A 21981-nucleotide genomic window follows, 5' to 3' on the forward strand; every position below is an offset into this window, starting at 1 on the left:
GACCACGAAGAAACCTTGCAATCCATCCCGCACTCCTTGGTACGTACGTCGTAGATCAACAGCCAGATTCAGTCCACGTAAAATATCGTCCGCCTCATCGCCCATACAATATATTAGCGTGTTGACTTGATTCTCTTCCGAGCTAGCATTTAGGTTACTTGCCAGGCGAAATCTTTCGAACCTGCGTATCCACATGGCCCACTCTTGCGGCTTTGAGAAGTCGAAGGACTCAGGAGGCTGGATGCTAAACGTAGCACTTGAAACCGCAGCCGCTACCGGAGCTACAGGGTTATTAGCGTTATCCACCATCTTTTTCTTTCTCCTTCTGCTTTTCTTCGTCATAAACGAGTCTCAAATGGCACTTTAATGTCCGACCGAACTCACACACAACTCTAGCAGGACTTCTGACACCATGTCGTGTTACTTTGCACGGTAACAAATACGTGAGTCCTCTGCTTTGGTTGTAAGTATGTTTATTAGCTTAGCCTCGCTACGTTACACGGGTGTGCATCCTAGGTTCCTCCCGAACTCTCCCTGACCCCCAGTACGGTGGCCTGTACCTTCGCGTATCGCGCACACACATTAACATAACACCACACTCATCAGCTGTCGCTCTGTTTTTGACATATTTGCAAAACAGCAGATCTTCACTCAGTGACTGGGAATTTACAAAGCGAACATAGGAAATAAGCAAACAGTCTTTATTGCTGTCAGTCTTTGACAAGGCAACACGCATGTCATCCTCAAGGCTCAACTTGGCCCTATATTTCGTTTTCAGAGCTGTCATGGATGAAAAGCCAGCTTCACACAGATATGTGGTGCTGAATGGTATCAACACCTTAACTGCTGCATCATGAGATACTTGGTACTCAGCACCACACTCTGAAACTAGCTCTCCAGGTGGTATCAGATGAGATTTCAATGAGTTCTTCCAAGAGTTTGGATGGAGATGTGTCAGGAAGCTTTGTCTCAATGTTGTCTGTAAAGTTTTTTTTTATCCAGAGTAACTTGGTGATCCTTTTCTGTGTTTTATTAAATAATGATTTTCAGATTGAGAAATGGTCAAACTTATCCAAATATGGTATTTTCATGGAGAACAGTGCAGCTGCAACAGATAGCACTTTAGTGATAATTTTCTGTAATCCAAAAAAAAAGAAAAGAAAATATTTTTAAATCTCAAGGCAACTGTCATGCCTCTGCCCCACACTTTGAGAAACAATGCATTAACCCATTACCCGCCAAAATCGCTGTTCAGCGTTATTGCCCGCCATGCATTGTCTGCCAATATCGCTGTTTATCGTCCCGGGACTCAATCCACACACCGTGGATATGGATCGTTGCCATAACTCAATAAACAACATGATTTGGGCGTATATTAGTATTATACAAACCGGAACTGGATCGCCTCGATCCCCACCACATAACTGGGATCTGTTTGTTCCACTCTCATCGCCCAACGGTACGAGGAGACGGACGTGAGTTTCAGCGTTTTTCTTTATCATTTTCGATACAAACTGCTCTGATCAATATATCACCCATACTACATAAATCATTTAACGTCGGTCACGGAATTATTAATGTCAATTTAGCAATACAATTTAAAAAGTTATAGCCCTGCAAAAAAGGTGAACATCTCCATAGACAAATAGCGCTGGCAGAGAATGGTTTAGGATGATCAAAGTGGTGGCAGAGAATGGGTTAACGTGGTGTCTCGTCTCGTTTTCGTCAGGGGAAAAAGCTTCGTTGACGACCATATTTAGTCATCATTTTCGTTGACTAAATTAACACTGTATTATAGCGCTTTTATCCAAAGCGCTTTACAATTTTGTTCCTCACATTCACACACCGATGGCAGAGGCAACCATGCAAGGTGCCAACCTGCTCATCAGGAGCAATTAGGGGTTAAGTGTCTTGCTCAAGGACACCTTCCGATTCCCAGACGACCGCTCTACTTCCTGAGCTCTGTGTGAATTAGTATCTCTTCCCTTTCAGTCATACCTCCACGGTGATGTGCAGAGGGTCCACTATCTGCCAGATCATCAAGGACAGGAAGTCGATGGCCAGCAGCACTCCAACTGTTGCATAGAGTTTCCATGGCTCCAAGTGCTGCCGGGAGGAGAAGGAAGAGGAGGAGGACAAAGCAGATACATGACAGACACAACAATAACAGCAATCATTATTCAAGGTCATTGTAAGACAAGCAAAGACAAAGACAAATGGCCCAGAGCTGATTATTCAACAGGCGTCTTTGTGTGTGTGTGTGTGTGTGTGTGTGTGTGTGTGTGTGTGTGTGTATGTGTGTGTGTGTGTGTGTGTGTGTGTGTGTGTGTGTGTGTGTGTGTGTGTGTGTGTGTGTGTGTGTGTGTGTGTGTGTGTGTGTGTGTGTGTGCGTGCGTGTGTGTGTGTGTTAGTGATGTTAAGATTCACCGATTCGCATCAGTGCACCGGCATAAACTTTCACGATGCGAGTGCACCGGTGGAATAAGTGCGCATCGGCTAGAATTCAGGTTGAACTCGCGATGCATCTGTTGTTAGCGTCTTTGCATCGGTCAAAACCGATTCATTCATATAATTTCCTCTCATCCACTTCTGTCAGCAGTGCACTGACTGCACACAGCAGATACTATCTTTGCTTCGCTACTACAGAAGGCGAGAGCCACGTCACAGTTATCAACAAACAGTGGAAGTCGAGGATGAGACATGAATTGAATTGATCAACTGGCTAACGTTAGTAGCCGCTGGCTAATGTTAGCCAGTTAGCCGTTCAGCTAATGCTAAACTACAGTATCTAACTAACTAACGTGACTCTGCAACACCAGTTCCATTAGTGAGGAAATGGGGGGGGGGGGTATATTGACGACGCTTGACAACAGGTTAAAAGATAACTTCACATTTATTGGCAATTCGTTTCTTTATATCGCTTCCTCCAGGTTCAAACTGTGTTGTTGACAAAATGCCATCATGGTGTGGTTAGCTACGGAGCATCAGAACGCTCAAACTCAAACTCGCTCTCTCTCTCTCTCTCTCTCTCTCTCTCTCTCTCTCTCTCTCTCTCTCTCTCTCTCTCTCTCTACGTTCAATGATTTAAAGTGGCCAAACGTTGCAATATAAATACTAACTGGATAGTTGATGATAAACATTTAATTTCATTATCTGAAATATTATAAAATCATTAAGTCTGCTATAAGCCATTATTCCTTTGTGTGTGATTATTATTGTCTCACAGTAGTGTGTATATACATTGTGTGTGTGTGTGTGTGTGTTTTTAGCTAAAGTGGATAGAAAACACAGTACTGTGCAAAAGTCTTAGGCACCCAAGAGTTTTTATATAAATTGTCTTACAGTAGATTATTAAATTTTTAATAATAATATAAGCTGCATATAAGGAATACAACCAAATCCTCTGTCATACCATAACATTTTATCATTATTTTGCATCGTGTTGAATCGCATCGCATCGCCCCGAATCGCATTATGTTGAATCAAATCGTATCGTATCCCAACAGGGGTGAAACGTATCGCATCGCATCGCCCGGTGCTTCAAATGTATCGTTACTGTATCGTATCGTTGGCACCGTATCGAGATGCGCATCGCATCGGCCTCCCTAGTGTGTGTGTGTGTGTGTGTGTGTGTGTGTGTGTGTGTGTGTGTGTGTGTGTTGGGGGGAGGGTGGGGTGGTGGTCGAGTTACTGGTGTATGCTATGAGTATAGTGTGTATGGTTCTGCGTATGTGTTCTTGTGCACGCATTTGTGTGCGTGTGTGCATGCGCGCATGTATGTACTGTATGTGTGTATGTGTATGAAAATGTATGCGTGTGTGTGTGTGTGTTTCACTCTACACAGACAAAGCTGCAGCATCTACATCTGTGGCAGCAATTCAATTGGACTGAAGCATTTGAATCAGCATCATTTTGTGCACACAGATTTCGTTTTCTGCCTACACTGAATATTGTATCCCCATATTCCCAATGCCACAATGACACATTAGAGGAAAATGTGTCCAGAAATGGACACGGGCAACAAATCCCTAGATCTCTCTCTTTCTCTCTCTCTCTGTGTGCTATCTCTCTGCTCTCTCTCTGTACTCTCTCTGCTCTCTATCTCTCTCACTCTCTCTCTCACTCTCCCTCTCGTGCTCTCTCTCTCTCTCTCTCCATCCATTCCTTTATTCATGCTACTGGCTTAACTACCAGACACCCCCGACATGGCAACAACCATTGAACCGTGCAACGACTTAAGGAGGTGGAAGGTGGTGGAGGTGGAGGTGGAGGGGAGGGAAAAAAACACGCTTTCCACAGCCCTGGTCGGCTCTTACATGACAATTATGTGAAAAAGCTCCCATTCTCCCCTCGATCCTTTGTGTTTTTTTCTCCCTGACACGCAGGGAACTTTCTTTAAATACTTTCCACAAGAGCTCCTCTCGCTCTCTCTCTCTGGTAAATTGCCCTTCTGTGGTCATGAAGAGAGTTGAAAGTCAACCCGATTCGTTGCGCGCTGGCTCAAATAATACAGCGCCTGAAGGTTGGATTTCCGCATAGAACTTTAATGCTCATCCATATTCATAAATATTCCATAAATGGCTTAATCTCTTATTCTTGTGATTAGGTCTTAGAAGAAAATCCCACAACACGTCGTGGACTGGCAGTATCTCGCTGGCTCCAGGACACACTATCTTTGAGGGGAGACTCAAATGAGCGAGCGTGCGCACACACTCACACACACTTACACTCCTGCTCTCATACTCACACGCGCTCACATGCATAATCAGGGTTGATGACGTGAGCATCAATGGTTCTCTGTGTGTGTGTGTGTGTGTCTGTCTGTGTCTACTGTATAAAGTATGTGTGTGCACCTATGTGTCCATGATGATTTGTGTACGTGTGTGTGTGTCTGTGTCTACTGTATACAGTACTTGTGTGCACCTATGTGTCCATGAGGATTTGTGTGTGTGTGTGTGTGTGTGTGTGTGTGTGTGCATGTCTACATGCCCAAGTATCAGTGGCAGCGTGCATGCCAACACAATACTTAAAGGCAGTGAGCAGAGCTGGCCTCTGAGCAGCTTATGTTACTAACAAACCCCTGTAAAGTTTAGAGTGCAGGAGGGAAAGAACTTTTATTTTGTATATCAGCTGAGTACACACACACTGCCGTTGGTCTCTCTCTGTGTCTCTCCCTCTCTCTCTCTCTCTCTCTCTCTCTCTCTCTCTCTCTCTCTCTCTCTCTCTCTCTCTCTCTCTCTCTCTCTCTCTCTCTCTCTCTCTCTCTCTCTCTCTCTTCCTCCCCCACTCCTCATAGAAAAGCCACAATTTCACATTTTACACCAACATCACATGTTTCTCCCATTATCACTAGGACTGCCGCAATAATGGATGATGATCGCAACGAGACGACCACAATTATTCTGTGTGCGACCGCACAATCATCATTTTATTTCCCCCTCGAATTGTTCCTCCTCCGTAATAAATTTCAAATGAAAAGTAAATATGCTTGCAAATTGGTCAGATTGCCTATCCTGCCACCTGCTAGGTCATTGCCCACATGCAGATGTTCGGCAGCCTTGATCTCTGTGCGGGAGGGGTCACGGGGAGGTCAGCTGCCATTTCAGCGTGTGCCTGAACCCTTTGAAGTTTACTGCTTGTTTCCTGTGCTCTCATTTCCCTTGTCGTTATAGGGAGGTGTAGTGGTTACGTCATTGCCATAAAATCATAAAAATAAATCGCCAAATTTTATTTCAACCAAAAATGCTTAAACAATAATGTTAGTGAGCTATAGATTGTGGATGAATACGCACAGAAAGGTACACCATGCAAATATTAATGCTTTATTTGTTTTAAACAAGACGATTTAGAAAGGGGCAATGGGGAAATACATTGCGTTGGACAGAGGGTGGAACACGAAAAACGGCAATGACGTAACCACTACACTTCCCTATAGTGTTGCAACATAGCAGAGTGAGCAACATGCATCTCGTTGCAAAGCTACATACAACTTCACCGATCTGGGCACATGTTGGATTGAAGCTAAATGAGATAATTTAGTACTTTTTTTTGGTTTACAATAATTGTCAGAAAATGTCATGATTGCAGCAGCGCTAGTTATCACATGCATTTTTTTTAAACACCTCACTGATTTGAGTTTACATGCTTTCACATGTATAATTTGAGTTTAAATGCTTTCACGTGTATAATTTGAGTTTACATACTTTTACATGTATAATTTGAGTTTACATACTTTCACATGTATAATTTGAGTTTACATGCTTTCACATGTATAATTTGAGTTTAAATGCTTTCACATGTTTAATTTGAGTTTAAATGCTTTCACATGTGTAATTTGAGTTGCCATGCTTTCACATGTATAATTTGAGTTGACATGCTTTCACATGTATAATTTGAGTATAAATGCTTTCACATGTATAATTTCAGTTTAAATGCTTTCATGTGTATAATTTGAGTTTAAATGCTTGTGCTTCCATGTGTATAATTTGAGTTTAAATGCTTTCACATGTATAATTTGAGTTTACATGCTTTCACATGTATAATTTGAGTTTAAATGCTTTTCACATGTATACTTTGAGTTTAAATGCTTTCACATGTTTAATTTGAGTTTACATGCTTTCACGTGTGTAATTTGAGTTTACATGCTTTCACATTTAGAATGTGATCTTAAATTCTTTCACATGTATAATTTGAGTTTACATGCTTTTCACATGTATAATTTGAGTTTAAATGCTTTCACATGTATACTTTGAGTTGACATGCGTTAACATGTATAATTTGAGTTGACATGCTTTCACATGTATCCTTTGAGTTGACATGCTTTCACATGTATCCTTTGAGTTGACATGCTTTCACATGTATAATTTGAGTTTAAATGCTTTCATGTGTATAATTTGAGTTTAAATGTGTGTATAATTTGAGTTTAAATGCTTTCATGTGTATAATTTGAGTTTAAATGCTTTCATGTGTATAATTTGAGTTTAAATGCTTTCACATGTATACTTTGAGTTTACATGCTTTCACATGTATACTTTGAGTTTAAATGCTTTCACATGTTTAATTTGAGTTTAAATGCTTTCACGTGTGTAATTTGAGTTTACATGCTTTCACATGTATAATTTGAGTTTACATGCTTTCACATGTATAATTTGAGTTGACATGCTTTCACATGTATAATTTGAGTTGACATGCTTTCACATGTATAATTTGAGTTAACATGCTTTCACATGTTTCAGCCCCAACCCTGACCATCACTAACAGCCAGGTCAGGAGGCAGCTCTCCAAGATTAGTGTGAATAAGGCCAGAGGACCGGACAACACCAATCCCAGGGTGCTCAAAGCATGTGCGGAGCAGCTGGCAGCATCGCTCCAACATCTCTTCAACCTCTCCCTGAGGCTGGAGAGGGTGCCCCAGCTCTGGAAGACCTCCTGCATTGTCCCGGTGCTCAAGAAGGGACGACCCAGCACCCTCAACGACTACAGGCCAGTCGCTCTGACGTCACACGTCATGAAGACGTTTGAGAGACTGGTCCTGCAACACCTCAAGCCCCTGGTGCAAGACTCCCTCGACCCCCTGCAGTTTGCATACCAGGCAAACATCGGGGTGGAGGACGCCATCATCTATATGCTCCACAGAGCGTACACGCACCTGGAGAAGCCGCGCAGCTCAGTGAGGATTATGTTCTTTGATTTCTCCAGTGCCTTCAACACCATCCAGCCATCACTGCTAGCGGAGAAGCTCTCTGTGATGCAGCTGGTACTGGTGAGCAACACCGGCGCCCCCCAAGGAACTGTGCTGTCACTGTGCTTCCTCTTCACCCTCTATACCTGAGACTTCTGCCGCAACTCAAGCGGGTGCCACCTGCAGAAGTTCTCTGACAACTCCTCCATCGTAAGCTACATCACCGACGATGATGAGGAGGAGTATAGAGCCCTGGTGGAGAGCTTTGTGGGGTGGAGCGACAGCAACCACCTCCAACTCAACACCAGTAAGACCAAGGAGCTGGTGGTGGACTTCCGGAGGGGCAAGAAGAGGCCCCCCCCGATTCCCATCACCATCCGAGGGGAGGAGGTTGAGGTGGTGGAGTCATATAAGTTCCTTGGGGTACACCTGAACAATAAACTGGACTGGTCGGACAACACAGAGGCCCCTCTACAGGAAGGGACAGAGCAGGCTGTTCTTCCTGAGGAGACTCAGGTCCTTCAACGTGTGCAATAGACTGCTGCAGTCATTTTACCAGTCTGTAGTGGCCAGCGTCCTCTTCTATGCTGTGGCATGCTGGGGGGGCTACATCAACTCGAGGGACACCAACAAACTGAACAAGCTGGTGAGGAAGGCTAGCTCCGTGGTGGGAGTCGAGCTGGTCAGAATAGAGGTGATGGCAGAGAGGGGGATGAGAAGGAAGCTGGCTGCTATCCTGGAGAATCCCTCCCACCCCCTCTACGACGAGCTAGTAAAGATGAGAAGCACGTTCAGCCACAGACTCATACCCCCCCGACACTCAACTAACCGCCTCGGACAGTCCTTCATACCAGCGGCCATCAGGCTCCACAACAGTGGGCAGGGACTGCTGCCAGACATCCAACTATAGAACTAATAGGAACCCAAGGAGGACAATAACACTACCTTATGCATACTGCACCTTATGTGAATACTGTGATACTGTGAATTCTGTATATTTCAGTTAGTTAGACAGTAAATTATAACACTACCTCAGGGGTGGCCAACCCGCGGCTCGCGAGCCGCATGCGGCTCTTTGCCCGTCAATGTGTGGCTCTTCCATCCATAAAATTTTTAAAATTAAAAAAATTATAATATATATATATTTTTTTTTACTTTTTTTTTATGTCACTCATTCCATAAGGACGTAGAATAAACATTTAATTTTTTTTTTTTAAATGGTCCATTTGCATGTTCTTGGTATCTGAATCTAGAGACATATATGGATCAGTGTCAGAAATAGTGTGTCTGTTACTAGGCTTGAGTAAATTGTAATGAACCAATAGGAGAATATCAATTCTATTTAAAAAATTTTTTTTATCTTTGACTATGAATAACACCATGCAAAAATTTACCAGACCTGAAAAATCTAAGCAAATGAATAAAGGGAAGATGATTAAACAGAAGGTTTTGTAGATACAGTACTGAAATCTGCCATCTTTTTTATAATGTAAATTTCTCCACCATTTTTCATCGTATTGCAACACCGTTTTTTGCAAGACATTCACAGAAAGGTAGAGAAACTAACTGCATTCTGTTTTATGGCAATAACGTTCAGGTTTGTGGGAGATAACCCCAAAAAATAAGAGAAATAAAAAAAATGTATCCAGAAGTCAGATGATTGACAGGGGCTGGTGTGAGCTGGGTAGGGTAGTTTTTCGAAATTCTAAAGCCCTGAGTCTCTTCCTTCAAAAGACTACACTCACTTTTGGCTGTGCCACTTCCTCCTGTCAATATGCGCCGGTTTCCGACTCAATGCCCTGAGATTTCTATAATCTTATATTTCACTAATAACAGTTAAAATCATTGGTAAACAAACGTAATGCTGAAAATATACACTTTTACGGTATATCTCGGGCTTAAGAGGTTAACCCTGTGAGGCCCAAATTAAAAAAGACATTAGCAACTTCAGAGGCCAGAGGGTGGGACATATAAACACATTTACTATCAAATAGCATTGTGAGGCTGAACAACAGGACCAATAAACTGTTTTTAATAAAAAAATTTTAAATGGCTAAAAGTGATTTTGTAATTTTGCAACCGAGGGTCTCACAGGGTACTTTTAACCCTGTGAGGCCCAAATAAAAAAGACATTAGCAACTTCAGAGGCCAGAGGGTGAGACCTATAAACACATGAAGGGTGCCGTGACTGAACAAAAAGGTTGAGAAACGCTGGTATATGGTGTGGCTCTTTGTGGTACCACAGTAATTTGTGTGGCTCTTAGTCTCTGACTGGTTGGCCACCCCTGCACTACCTTATGTGACACTGTGAATACTGTATATTTCAGTTAGTTAGATAGTAAATTATATTGACTTATTTGTTTACACTGCTTGTGTTGTTTTTACTACCTGCACCCCCCCCCCCCCACATCCCCCATGCTGCTATGATGCCTGAATTTCCCCAAGGGGATCAATAAAGGAATATAATATCTTATCTTATCTTACATGTATCATTTTCACATGAAAGGTTGCCTTCACATGTTATCACATATGATCAGAATACCATCACATGTCACTACATGTCATTTCACATGATGATAATAAATGAAGGTGATACGGTAAAAATTCATGCAAGCATAGTATGTGGAATAATTTACAGAAAAACCACGTGTATTCCAAAAACAATTTGTAGCACCCCCACCCAAGACCTCCGAGGCTCCTCCTCCATACCTTCTTCTTCTCCTTCTTCTCCTCCTTCTTGGTGAAGAGGGTGTGGACCCACCAGATCTTAGTGAACATGCTGCCGTAGGCCAGGCTGAACCCCAGACCAAGCAACCACAGCCGGAACTGAAGAGAGAGAAGAGGAGAGGAGAGGAGAGAGGAGAGGAGAGGAGAGGAGAGGAGAGGAGAGGAGAGGAGAGGAGAGGAGAGGAGAGGAGAGGAGAGGAGAGGAGAGGAGAGGAGAGGAGAGGAGGTGGGGAGAAAAGAGGAAAGTGAGGTGAGGTGAGGTGAGAATAATAGGGAGGGAGGGAGGGAGGGAGGGAGGGAGGGAGGGAGGGAGGGAGGGAGGGAGGGAGGGAGGGAGGGAGGGAGGGAGGGAGGAGAGGAGGAGAGGAGAGGGCAGAGAAAAGGTTAAGGAGACATAAAGATAAGTGGGAGGAAGGATGAGGACAGGGAAGAAGAGCATGGGTAGAGGAGAGGGGAGAGAGGAGAGAGGGGGAGCAGCGAGAGAGAAAGAGAGAGAGAGAGAGAGCGAGAGAGAGAGAGAGAGAGAGAGAGAGAGAGAGAGCGAAAGAGAGAGAGAGAAATATAGGGGAAAAGGGGGAGAGCAAAGTGAAATGAGACGAGGAGGGTGTTGAAAGGAAAGTGTGGAGATAAAGACAGTTGCAGAGTTAGAGAGAGAGAGAGCAGGGGGGAGAGAGAAAGAGAGAGAGAGAGAGAGAGAGAGAGAGAGATAATGAAAGTTGAAGGGAGAGTGAGGGATTTGAAGAAAGAGACAGATTAGTCAGAGTGCATGGCCAGAGGATGAGAGGGAGATAGAGAAGGAAAGCAGGAGTGGGAGAGAGAGAGAGAGAGAGAGAGAGAGAGAGAGAGAGAGAGAGAGAGAGAGAGAGAGAGAGAGGCAAAAAAGAGAATAAGTAGGGATGAACCAATATTGCTGACATCAAATCCCCCCCACCCATATCGGATCATATACCGATTGTTGAATTTCAGTACAAATGCAGGTACAAAACAGGTCAAAGCCCCGATCTCTGATTGCTTAACTCATTCCCCGCCAACAACGAGTTTACTCGCTATTGGGAGCCAACGCTTGAACGCCAACAACGAGTATACTCGTTATTTGATCGATATTTCTATAAATGTTTTCATCCAGGGACCTTGGTGTTACCATAGGGAATGAGTCTGAGATCGCCAAAGTGCAATACCGGCTGCATCCAGCTAGACTGCGGTATCGAGCACCCTTTGAAACCTTGTATCTTGGCCTGTGTAGCGGCCAAATGTCTTCGGACGCACTTTTCTTTGTCGGGCGAATGGAGCGGTTATAACGATCGGATTGAGAAGCTTCAAATGCTCCCGATGCATGATGTGTGGTGGATTATGTTGGCGACACGATCCGACACCAATACTGGCACTCGCGATCAGATAATTGGAATATTCTTTTTTTGGGGTACATCCTAGTGAAGGGAAGGGCTATAGGATATCAATCCTGCGTTGATCCAACCATGTCTTCACCTCGATCGCAACGTGTGTGTGTAACGTTACTCCACAACGTATGCCGTTGGTGACGATCAAAGCATCAAAAAACGACCTTTCATGCATTCATGATGAAACATAATACCTATGATCTAGATTTGGTTTGGGAATAGTAGCATGTTCAGGCAACAAACAGCAAAGCTTTTAGTAGAATTGACGTATAAGACTCAGCCTTTCGGGAATTACCCCAGACCAATCTAAAACCATACTTTACTGGTTCACTCACCACGGTATAACACGGGAACGTATGGATGAAAAAAAGTATTCTTTTTCACATATTGAACGATAGATAGTTGATGTCAAATGGGCCATAGTATTGTATCCATAGCTATAATATAGAATATAGTTATAGCTCCACAAACAAGGCGACGCACTCCTATCTTTTAAAGCGTGGCAGTGCTACCACGGGCCCGTCTAATGGCTGGCAGCCAATAAATTAAGCGAGAAAGTTGCAATTTTTTTAATTTTTTTTTTATGTATGTCTATTTCCATGATCACTAGTTAGCTATATTCTATTCACCTTTTGCTGTATTCACCTTGCTAGCATATTGTTTCACTTTAAGTCAAGACATGTTTATCTTCAGAGAATCAAGTGGTATCATGAGAGAAGGGTTAGAACACTCCCTATCAAATACACAACACAGAAACTATTATTTGTAATTTCATTAATTTGCTATTTAAAAGGAGGAGTAGGCTAGGCTACATGTATTATTGCAATGAATGAGGGAATGCAATGCCCACAAATAGATGCACTTTTTTCTGGCAAGAGGTTTAACATGAACGCTTTTTTGTGTCTAAATATCTTGACATAGTACTGTAAGCCCCACAGCTAGTGGGCATTTGTGCTGTGTGGTAGTTGGTTAATTATAAGTTTCATCGTTGTGAGCATATAGTGCATGCGTAATTTAGGCGCCATTGTCATGTCAGAATGTGCAACAATATTTTTGGCGCGCTGCACATGGCGTTGTTTATGATGTCATTCTTATTGAGCTTTTCTCCCCCCGAGATCTCTGTGTTCCGGCACTTCCTGATTTACAAATTAAGCAGGAGAAGAACCATACAACTCTGGGAGGGACAACATGTTCAAACGTTATCATCTAAAGATGGTAATTTGCAGTGGTTTGTACATACATAGTTAAAGACACTAGAGGTTGAGTACTTTCTGGTGATATATCACATTCACACGACAAGTGATTTGGATTGACTTTACAACTGCAAATACACGGGCTGTTATTATATAATGTTATATAAATTATAATAATAGAAACAGGAGTTATATGGTTCTTCGTCTCCAGGGTTCAATTGTGCTTTTCCCTGTTAGCAATCATATTGCTGTCTGTCGGTGCATATCTAATAACAAGACAGCAAATAAAACACACACACACACACACACACACACACACACACACACACACACACACACACACACACACACACACACACACACACACACACACACACACACACACACACACACACACACACACACACACACACACACACACACACACACACACACACACACACACACACACACACACACACACACACACACACACACACACACACACAAAGGAGACATTATTTAGTTTAATTCAACACCTTGCATCTTTCCCATCCCTCTCACGCCATCCCTCCATCCCTCCATCCCTCCATCCCTCCATCCCTTTCACGCCATCCCTCCATCCATCCATCCAGGTCCCTCTCCTCCGTCTCTCTCACCCCGTCTTTACCTGACAGACCACGGGGAACTGTGAGCGGTGGACGTGGTGGCGGTCAATGCCCAGAGGGAAGATAGCGGCCAGGGCCATCATACAGCCCACCGCCGTCATGTTGTTCAGGTAGGGCTGCGAGTTCTGGATGTACCTGAGGACACGCACAACAGAGACAAAGATAGAAACGGAAACACACGCTCAAACCAGCCCACATATAGGGACATATAATAGGCCCAGCAGGTGCTCTCAAAATGGGACAGTCTTGAGGACAGGATAAACTTCAGAGAGTCTTGGTTTGAAGTAAATTACAGAAACGCGCAGGTAACATGAGCAAAACACAATAAGAATGGTGTGAAATATTGTTACCTGTTTAAATTACAACTTACATTTTGACAACTTACATTTTCTCATGCAAATTCAACAGCACTGAACATGTTGATATGTTGAACCCTTTACTAGCTGTCTTTCTCTGTTAGCTACACAACATGAGCAAAGTCTGGCTATCGAATTATAATGCCTGTACCACAAAATGTCACCACAAGAATGGAACAAATTCCTGATAGAGAAATGCATTTATCTAAACGTTTTGGCTGTTGACTACAGCCCTGGGTGATAGTGTTTGAAATGTAATCAAGGCTGGACTAAGCCTGACTGGCACAAGATTGCAGGTAACGTCGGCTAAATAATGCTAAGCTTCCCCTAAATGTATGCCTGGATTATGGTATTATTGTGTGTCTTTATCACTGCACCAGGATGTGGAAGCTCTTATGGGGAGGCAAGAAATTATCAGCAGATACATACAAATAATTCTAATCCAAGGAGCCAGATAGGCTATCACATCCAGGATCCCCAGATAGGCTACATATACACATCCCGGCGTGCCCACCGGCGGAACGCACAACGCCATGGCACTTTGCGAGCGTCTAGCGGCTCTGGGCTGCATTTTTCGCAGAACATATACGTAAATTACCGTTCGAAAGGTCTATTTGTTGCCGTTCGAACGCCACCTCACTCGACCAAATCTGCTACATGATGATTATGTCAGGCAAGCGTATTTTTACGCGGCGCGTAAAGATGACCACCCCGACGTGGGGGGGTGCGAATAAGGGATCTATAGTAGGTGAAAGTTGACGAGTGAAAACCAGAAGTGAATCACTTTTCTAATGAATGGCTGTGGATGAGGAAATGGATTTTGGGGATTTTTTTTTGGCACACGGTTTACCCGGATCTCTCTCAAAGACCCATTTCGGATTTTTATAAAATGTTGACCTGTAGGCCTACTACATAAGACTTCAGGCTATGGATCCACCATGTTTTCCAGCTAATAATTTTTTTTTTAATATATTCTTTTTGGAGATAATATAATAATAATGCAGGACTTTTTAGAAGTCTTTATTTGGCATGCAAACGACACACACATGCAATGGGCGGCACACACACACAGGAACACACACACACATGCAATTTCTTCGCCATAGGGACCAATCCAAGTGCTCCTGCCCATCTTCCTCAGGGACACAACAGCGTTAGCGATCTGTTTGTGCATGTTTTTCCATTGGGTTTCTCTTATCGGGGGGGGGAAACCCTTGTGAGCACGGGGAGAACATGCAAACTCCACACAGAAAGGCCTGGGAGATACCCCACTTGGGTACCTGGCAACGTGGAAATCTGGTCCCCAAGCGGGAATCGAACCCTGGACCTTCTTGCTGTGAGGCGACAGTGTTAACCACTACACCACCGTGCAACCTCTACAGAAAATTTTTAGTACACAAGTTCAAGTTCGACTCAAGTTCAGACCTCTGTTACTCTATTCCACAGCTAAAACCTTGTCAAAAATCATGGATGCAGGTAGGCTAGGAGAGGAGAGTTTGTTTTCCATCGACTTGACTGTGGTCCAAAACTACTTCGCATCAGTGCCACACGTTGCAAGTTTCTCCTTGAAGTGAGACATTTTGGCTGTCCTGATGGCCTGGGTATATTTGTTCCTGCATTGCCTGAAGGCAAGCCAATCAGCTGGAGACTTACTGTAGAGGTACGAGCTTTTCGCCAGAGAGTGTTCTTTCGACATACAAGCTCAGCCAAGTCATGAGAAAACCAGGGGCTAAGGCAATTCTTGGTCTGGTATCGTTTCAGAGGGGCGTGTTTTAGAATAGAAATACTTTCAATTTATCAATGATAAGGCCAAAAGTGTTCTTAAAGTAAGACCAAGCATCCTCAATGGAGGTGAATAAGTTGAGTCTATCCAGTCTCATTGAGAACGGCCTGCATGTCAAGTTTCTTCACACAACGCTTGGTCATGAGGACTGGGGGGCATTTGACTGAGAGGCCAGAACGAACACAGGCAATGGCGCAATGATCGGTCAGGCTATCGCTGAAAACCCCAGAATGGTAGCTACCACATCCAGGATCCCCAGATGGGCTATCACATCCAGTCGCAAAACATGCAAGACAAGTCTCTGACTGGATTATCTTGCCTGATCAAGACATGGACTATATTTATTTGCTTTATTGAAAGGGAAATTGTGTCAAAACTGACTGTAAATATATATGATGAATCATTACAGGATTCAAGGTGGCAAATTTGGGGTTAGCGAGATGTGGTGAACATGTAACGCTAACGTTGTTACTTAACATTACAGCTTGTGCAAGCCTTGGGTAAAGTTAGGTTGGCTGATTGTCTTCGTGATGCTACCAAGGATGTGGCTAACATTACTGTTGATTTGTCCATGTTTAACTTTTTGTGTAGTAGGTAACATAGTGGACTTGCTGGATTTGTCTAGATATACAGTATACAAAGACAAGCACTTCTCCTTGTCATTAAAATCAACTACGTTTACTTTACACTTGATTGGTGTGGAATGTGTGACAGCGGTCAAATGTTAGGGTATTAATAACTTGGTCATCATGTTATTAAAGGTTAACTTTGAGCTCTAATTAATACAATGTTTGCTGGTTATAACTTCTCTGTTTACTTCTAGATAACAGGCCACAAATAAATGTCCAATGTACTACCCGATCCTCAGCCTCACATACCAGAGAGATGTTCCAGAGAGGGCCAACCTAGTCCACTCTCAGAAAACTCCAGATAAGCTCAAGAACTTTAAAAAAATTTGACCCAGGTCACACATAAAAAAAAAAAAAAAACTACAATGTATTAAAAAGGCATCAGAGATATATTGGACCCGGTTCAGAAAGAGGGATTAGGCCCAGAAATCAAAAACTTTTTGTTATCCTTTTGACAGTTTTTCTACTTGCTTTTAGTCTACGACTAAAGCTCCAGCTGGTGCACATGAAACAACCACCCACAGAATAAATTAAAGCTGCACTATGTAACCTTCATGACAAACAAGGAGGATAACAGAAAAACTGCAAGAAAAGGACATTTCTTAAAACAAGATGATTTTGTTTTTAATTTGTCGTTGTTGTTCATATGTATGCTCTAGAACAGGGAGGGGCAACTGGCGGCCCACGGGCCGCATGCGGCCCTCACAGACACTCAATGCGGCCCCAGGCCAATATTTATTAAAACAAAACAAATTATTTTTTTTTTTTTTTTGCATTCGACTAAGAGGTTGGCAGTCGACTATGGCTCCTTTCGATCGATTAGTCGACTATTCGACTAATAGGGGTCAGCCCTAGTGTGGACATATTCAACACTGTTGAAAGTGCCGTGCAGCAATATGGGGGGTTTGATAAACTGTCCGCTGTTGTTACCGATGGAGCACCCGCAATGAAAGGAAAACACACAGGATTCGCCAGGCTTCTAAGGCAGAGTGGCGTTGAGTGTCCAATGCTGCACTGCATTATACATCAGGTAAGTTCGCTAACATAATTTCCATCTATTGTGGGTCACTAATAATCAGGGGTGCAGTGGTCATGCCACGCGGTACCACGCCGTCCCAGCACTTTTCTGAGCAGAAGTACGCGCACGGATGTGCACGCGCGCGCACACAAAAATGAAACGTTATTTCATCTGATGCAGATTGCATGCACAAACATTGAAGTTGACATTCTTTCTATTGTGCGCCAACAGGAGAGACCACAAGTGTCTCATTAAAGACAGAACCATTATTGACCTGTGGGGGGAGGGTGAATGTCATGCCAGTTTGATAAAGAGTCAATGGGAGGCACTCAGGAATGTTTTGTTTAGTAGCAGGATAAAAGTTTATACATTTAACAAAATCATTTATTATTGCACTTTTGATTTACTGTTGTAGTGAAATGCAGCAGGAATGCTGCTTTGTGTTTGTTGAGCAGTGGGCTTTAAGTTCATACATTTATTTTAATAGAAGCCGTAATTATAATTTGTCATTTTTGTATATATTTGGGTTACACAGCAATACTTTCAAATTCAGCTGTATGTGGGTGGTTGACGTGACGTGGCCTTTTTGGAGTCCTTAGTGTCAAAGATAAGTAAATAATGAAAAAATATATGAGAAAATGTTGTTATATTGCACAGAACATTTAGTATTATATGAATGCACAGAGCATTTTTGCTAATATTGTTCCAGTTATTCAAAAATGTCAGCCAAATGAGTAAAAGCTCATATGGTGTGACTGTCCCACGGACATTTAGCAAAGTTTGATTTTGAATAAAAACAAGAACATTTTTGCATTTGTTATTTATTTAACTACATATTGACAACTCAGATGTCTACTTGTTAGTGTGATCTTCTAAAAGTCCAGGCATAATATTTTGAATGCTCCAGAAACAAAAAGGTTTTGTCCCAAAATTGGATATCATATGGTGTGACACCATTTTCATATTTTTCAACGGGCAATTGTTTGGAAACCTTTGGGGTGGAGGGGTCCTTCATCTTTTCAGGAAGTAGGACAACATCTCTGAAAAGTCATTACAAGGTTAGAAGGTGAGTTACCCCTCTTAGTTTTCTCAATATATAAGGTATATTTTGGCACTTCCACTTTTAGACCTTTCACACTGTCTTTTGGTGTGATGCATTTTACGCAGAAATGCCAAAAATAAGATACTTTTTAGTCAATACTAAACTTAAATCTATATTGCCATGTGCCAATGAGCATGTTGTTAGCATGCTAGCATATAGCCCCAATGCACAATGGTGTGCTAAGTTCATGAAACATCATATGGTGTGACACTTCATCATATGGTGTGACATGGTTTTCTCGTCACACCATATTATTCATGTGTCACACTATATGATATGAACTGCATTTAACTACATATATAATGCTATTTCATACATATTTTATAACTAAGACCTACATATATTATGCTATTTAATACATATTTTATAACTAATACTTAAGTTTAATGAATATTTTGTCCTTTTAACACTTTGTCACTGTATTATAAACACGTTTTCTAAGGTATACCTACTTGTATCCCTACTTCCCTACTATTCCATTTCTTAAACTAAATCCATGTCTATCTACAAGATGTTGTAGTTGAAATATTTCCCTTTCACTTGTTTTTCAGTTTGAGACAGATTTCATAGAGGAATGGCAAGTACAGACAGAACAAGAGAATACAGGGAGAGGCTAAATGGAGATCCTGTAAGGAGAGGGGATGTCCTGAGAAGAAGACGAGAAAAGTTCATTTAACCATTAAACGTATAAAATATATTACTGTAGTTGTACAACATGTGCTGTACACGGGTAGAAAAGCCCAGTATATCTAGAAATATCATAGTGTAAACACGCGTGCGCACGCACACACTTGGATGAAAAAGGTGAAGATTTGACATGGGGTCTGAGAAAACAGATTGCTACCAGCCAACTCAACTTGAGTTTGACCACAACACATCGGATGTGCCCCGTGCAGAGTCAAGTAGCTCTCCTGCTGATGTGCCACCTGACCCATCAAGCAAAGGTCCCATCATCATTCAAGTTCAGTCAGATCTCATTGATGAAGATGGTGATGATGATGATGATGATGAAAAGTATGTGTAATAGTAAAGTATGGAGAAAGGCCATATGTGGGGCAGATAATGGAAATAGATGAGGATGAGCTGAAGGTGAATTGTCAGGAGCAGCTTGGGAGGCAGAATGCTTTTGTGTGGCCAAGGAGGCCCGACTGCATTTTCTACCACCAAAAATAAATACTGAGTAAAATCACACAACCCCAGCATTGCAGTCGGTTTGCCATGCTTGCCAACTACGACTGGCTTCTGTTCAATCAGTACTGAGCCGGCAATACATAATTGAGGCTTGTTGTTCAGTCACTGTTCAACTAAATTGCCTTGACTTACAAAATAAATAAATGTTCAATGATTATTAGAATTGATAAGACAATATTCAAATGAGACAGCACCTTGGAATTAATACAGTTGGACGATGTTTCTTCAGGTTCTTCAGTTGTTCAGAACCCAAGTGCTATTAATGTCTTTTGTGAGACACTATTTTAAAACAGTTTTTCAAAATGATTCTACTGTTATGTTCGACTACATTTAATGTATGTAGTGAATACTTTTTTTTATTAAAAATAAATTTCAATGATTATTACAATTGATTGTAACGGTTGGACGATTAATTCATATGTTTCTTCAGGTTATTCAGTTGTTCAGAACCCAAGTGCTATACGATGTATTTTGTGACACACTGTTTATAACATTTTACAACAGTTTTTCTTAATTTGAACCCATGATATAATTCATATGTTTTTGGTTGTTTGTTAAATTTATTAAATACATGTTTTTGCATTACGGGTTGTTGTGTGGTGTGATTCATCATATGGCGTGACGGCATATCATTTGGTGTGACTTTCAGAATTATGAAATTATGAAGGCTTTTTGGTAAGACATGTTAAAATCATCAATGGGACAGATAAATAACAGTGTCACCAAATATTTCTAGCATTTTGGTGTTTTTATAAGAAGGTTTGCCAAAATGAATTAGAAATACATAGTCAAATTTAGTGCAATCGTCTTACCATGAGTTTTGATTAAGAAAAATTATGCAAAATGTAACTAATTTGCACAAGGAAGAGCTAGAAATGTGTAGAGTAGTGATGAGGAATGCTGATAAATAAACATACATAATACAAAATACACCCCTTTTCAATTTTGTACACAATAACCTTCATGTCACACCATATGACAATTTTACTCACTAGCACATTATACTAATGGAAAAAAATATATTACACGAAAAAATCTACAATACCACACATATTTTTAGAAAGATAAGAGTCCGTAAAACAGAACTGAATGATTTCCATTACTCATATGCGATATATTTAAAACTAAATTAGTTTGAAATGGAATAAAAACAAAGTTACAACAAATTATAATAGTTGATATGCCTTATTTATCACATCTGTGACTATTATGGGCTATTTGAGTGATGGGGTACTACTGGCGGGACTTAGGCGACGGTATTACGGTATACCAGGATATTTCGAAATCCCGCCGGTATGATTCTCAATACCGTGACGTCACAGACTGCTATTACACTGACACGGAGTTGATTGTAGTGCACAGCACGCGCCAGCAGAGGGTTACGTGGCTATCGTTGGGAGCTGACGGTAGTACCTGGCTGCCTGTACCCGTTCCGCAACTGTAAGTTACTTCCGGGGTAGGCCTGATTGGCCCCGACAGGCACGTGACGCGGCAAACTCAGGACGCGCAACGAGGCTGCTGAGAGCTGTCGCGCGGAAATAGGCTGTCTATTGCCATTCTCTAACACAAACTCTAACCTTAACCAGCTCCTTAACAGCGCCTAAACTTAACCGTTCTAACCTTAACCAACTCCGAAACAATGCCTAACCTTAACCTTAACCTTAACCATGCCTAACCTTAACCATTGTGAGGTTTTGTCCGCTGCTCACCTACTCTTTCCTTCCTTTTAGCCTACTGTTTAGGAATTCCCTTCTCACTCACTCTCACTAGCCCCCACCCTCTCGTTCTTTACTCTCGTTTTCTCTCAGTGGCCACACCTGTACTACCTGTCATTATGTGTTTGATTGGTCTGGTGCCGAACTCACACTTTTAGTTCGATTATCAATTACCTCTCGCACCTGTGGTGCATTCTAATTAGTTTCCCTGTGGGCTTTAAATACCTGGCTCTTCCACTCTGTTCCTCGTGGGGTCGTGTTGTAACATGCCGTAACTTTCGGTATCATATTCTCTATCATCAAGACTCCTTCGGGAGGTCCTCTGTTCGGTCTATGCTGTTTTTATCTCCGGCGTAAAGATGTGCTCCAGCCTTCGCCTCCTGTCGCCGTTGCCTGAGGGAGAGACTGGACTGCGCTCCCTAGACTTCCACGGGAGGCATCCCAGTGATCCACTTCAGACCTCCGCGCAGCAGTCGTCCTGACGCTCATCCAGACCTCCGCGCTGCAGACGCCCAGACACCATCCAGACCTCCGAGCTTGGC

The 21981-nt window shown here is 42.3% G+C and overlaps 1 protein-coding gene across 1 annotated transcript in view; it reads right to left on the reverse strand.

The window, feature by feature from the left end:
* gabbr1a (gamma-aminobutyric acid (GABA) B receptor, 1a) overlaps window positions 1-21981 on the reverse strand; it is a gene marked incomplete at both ends in the record, with an annotated part of 191006 nt that overhangs the window by 22571 nt on the left and 146454 nt on the right. The window contains 3 exon segments of the mRNA XM_084336634.1: window positions 1999-2106; window positions 10391-10507; window positions 13648-13780. Coding sequence (XP_084192760.1) covers window positions 1999-2106; window positions 10391-10507; window positions 13648-13780 — 358 coding nt within the window.

The sequence above is a fragment of the Notolepis coatsorum genome (genome assembly GCF_963971535.1).
Source record: "Notolepis coatsorum genome assembly, chromosome: 19".
NCBI classification, from domain to species: Eukaryota; Metazoa; Chordata; class Actinopteri; order Aulopiformes; family Paralepididae; genus Notolepis; species Notolepis coatsorum.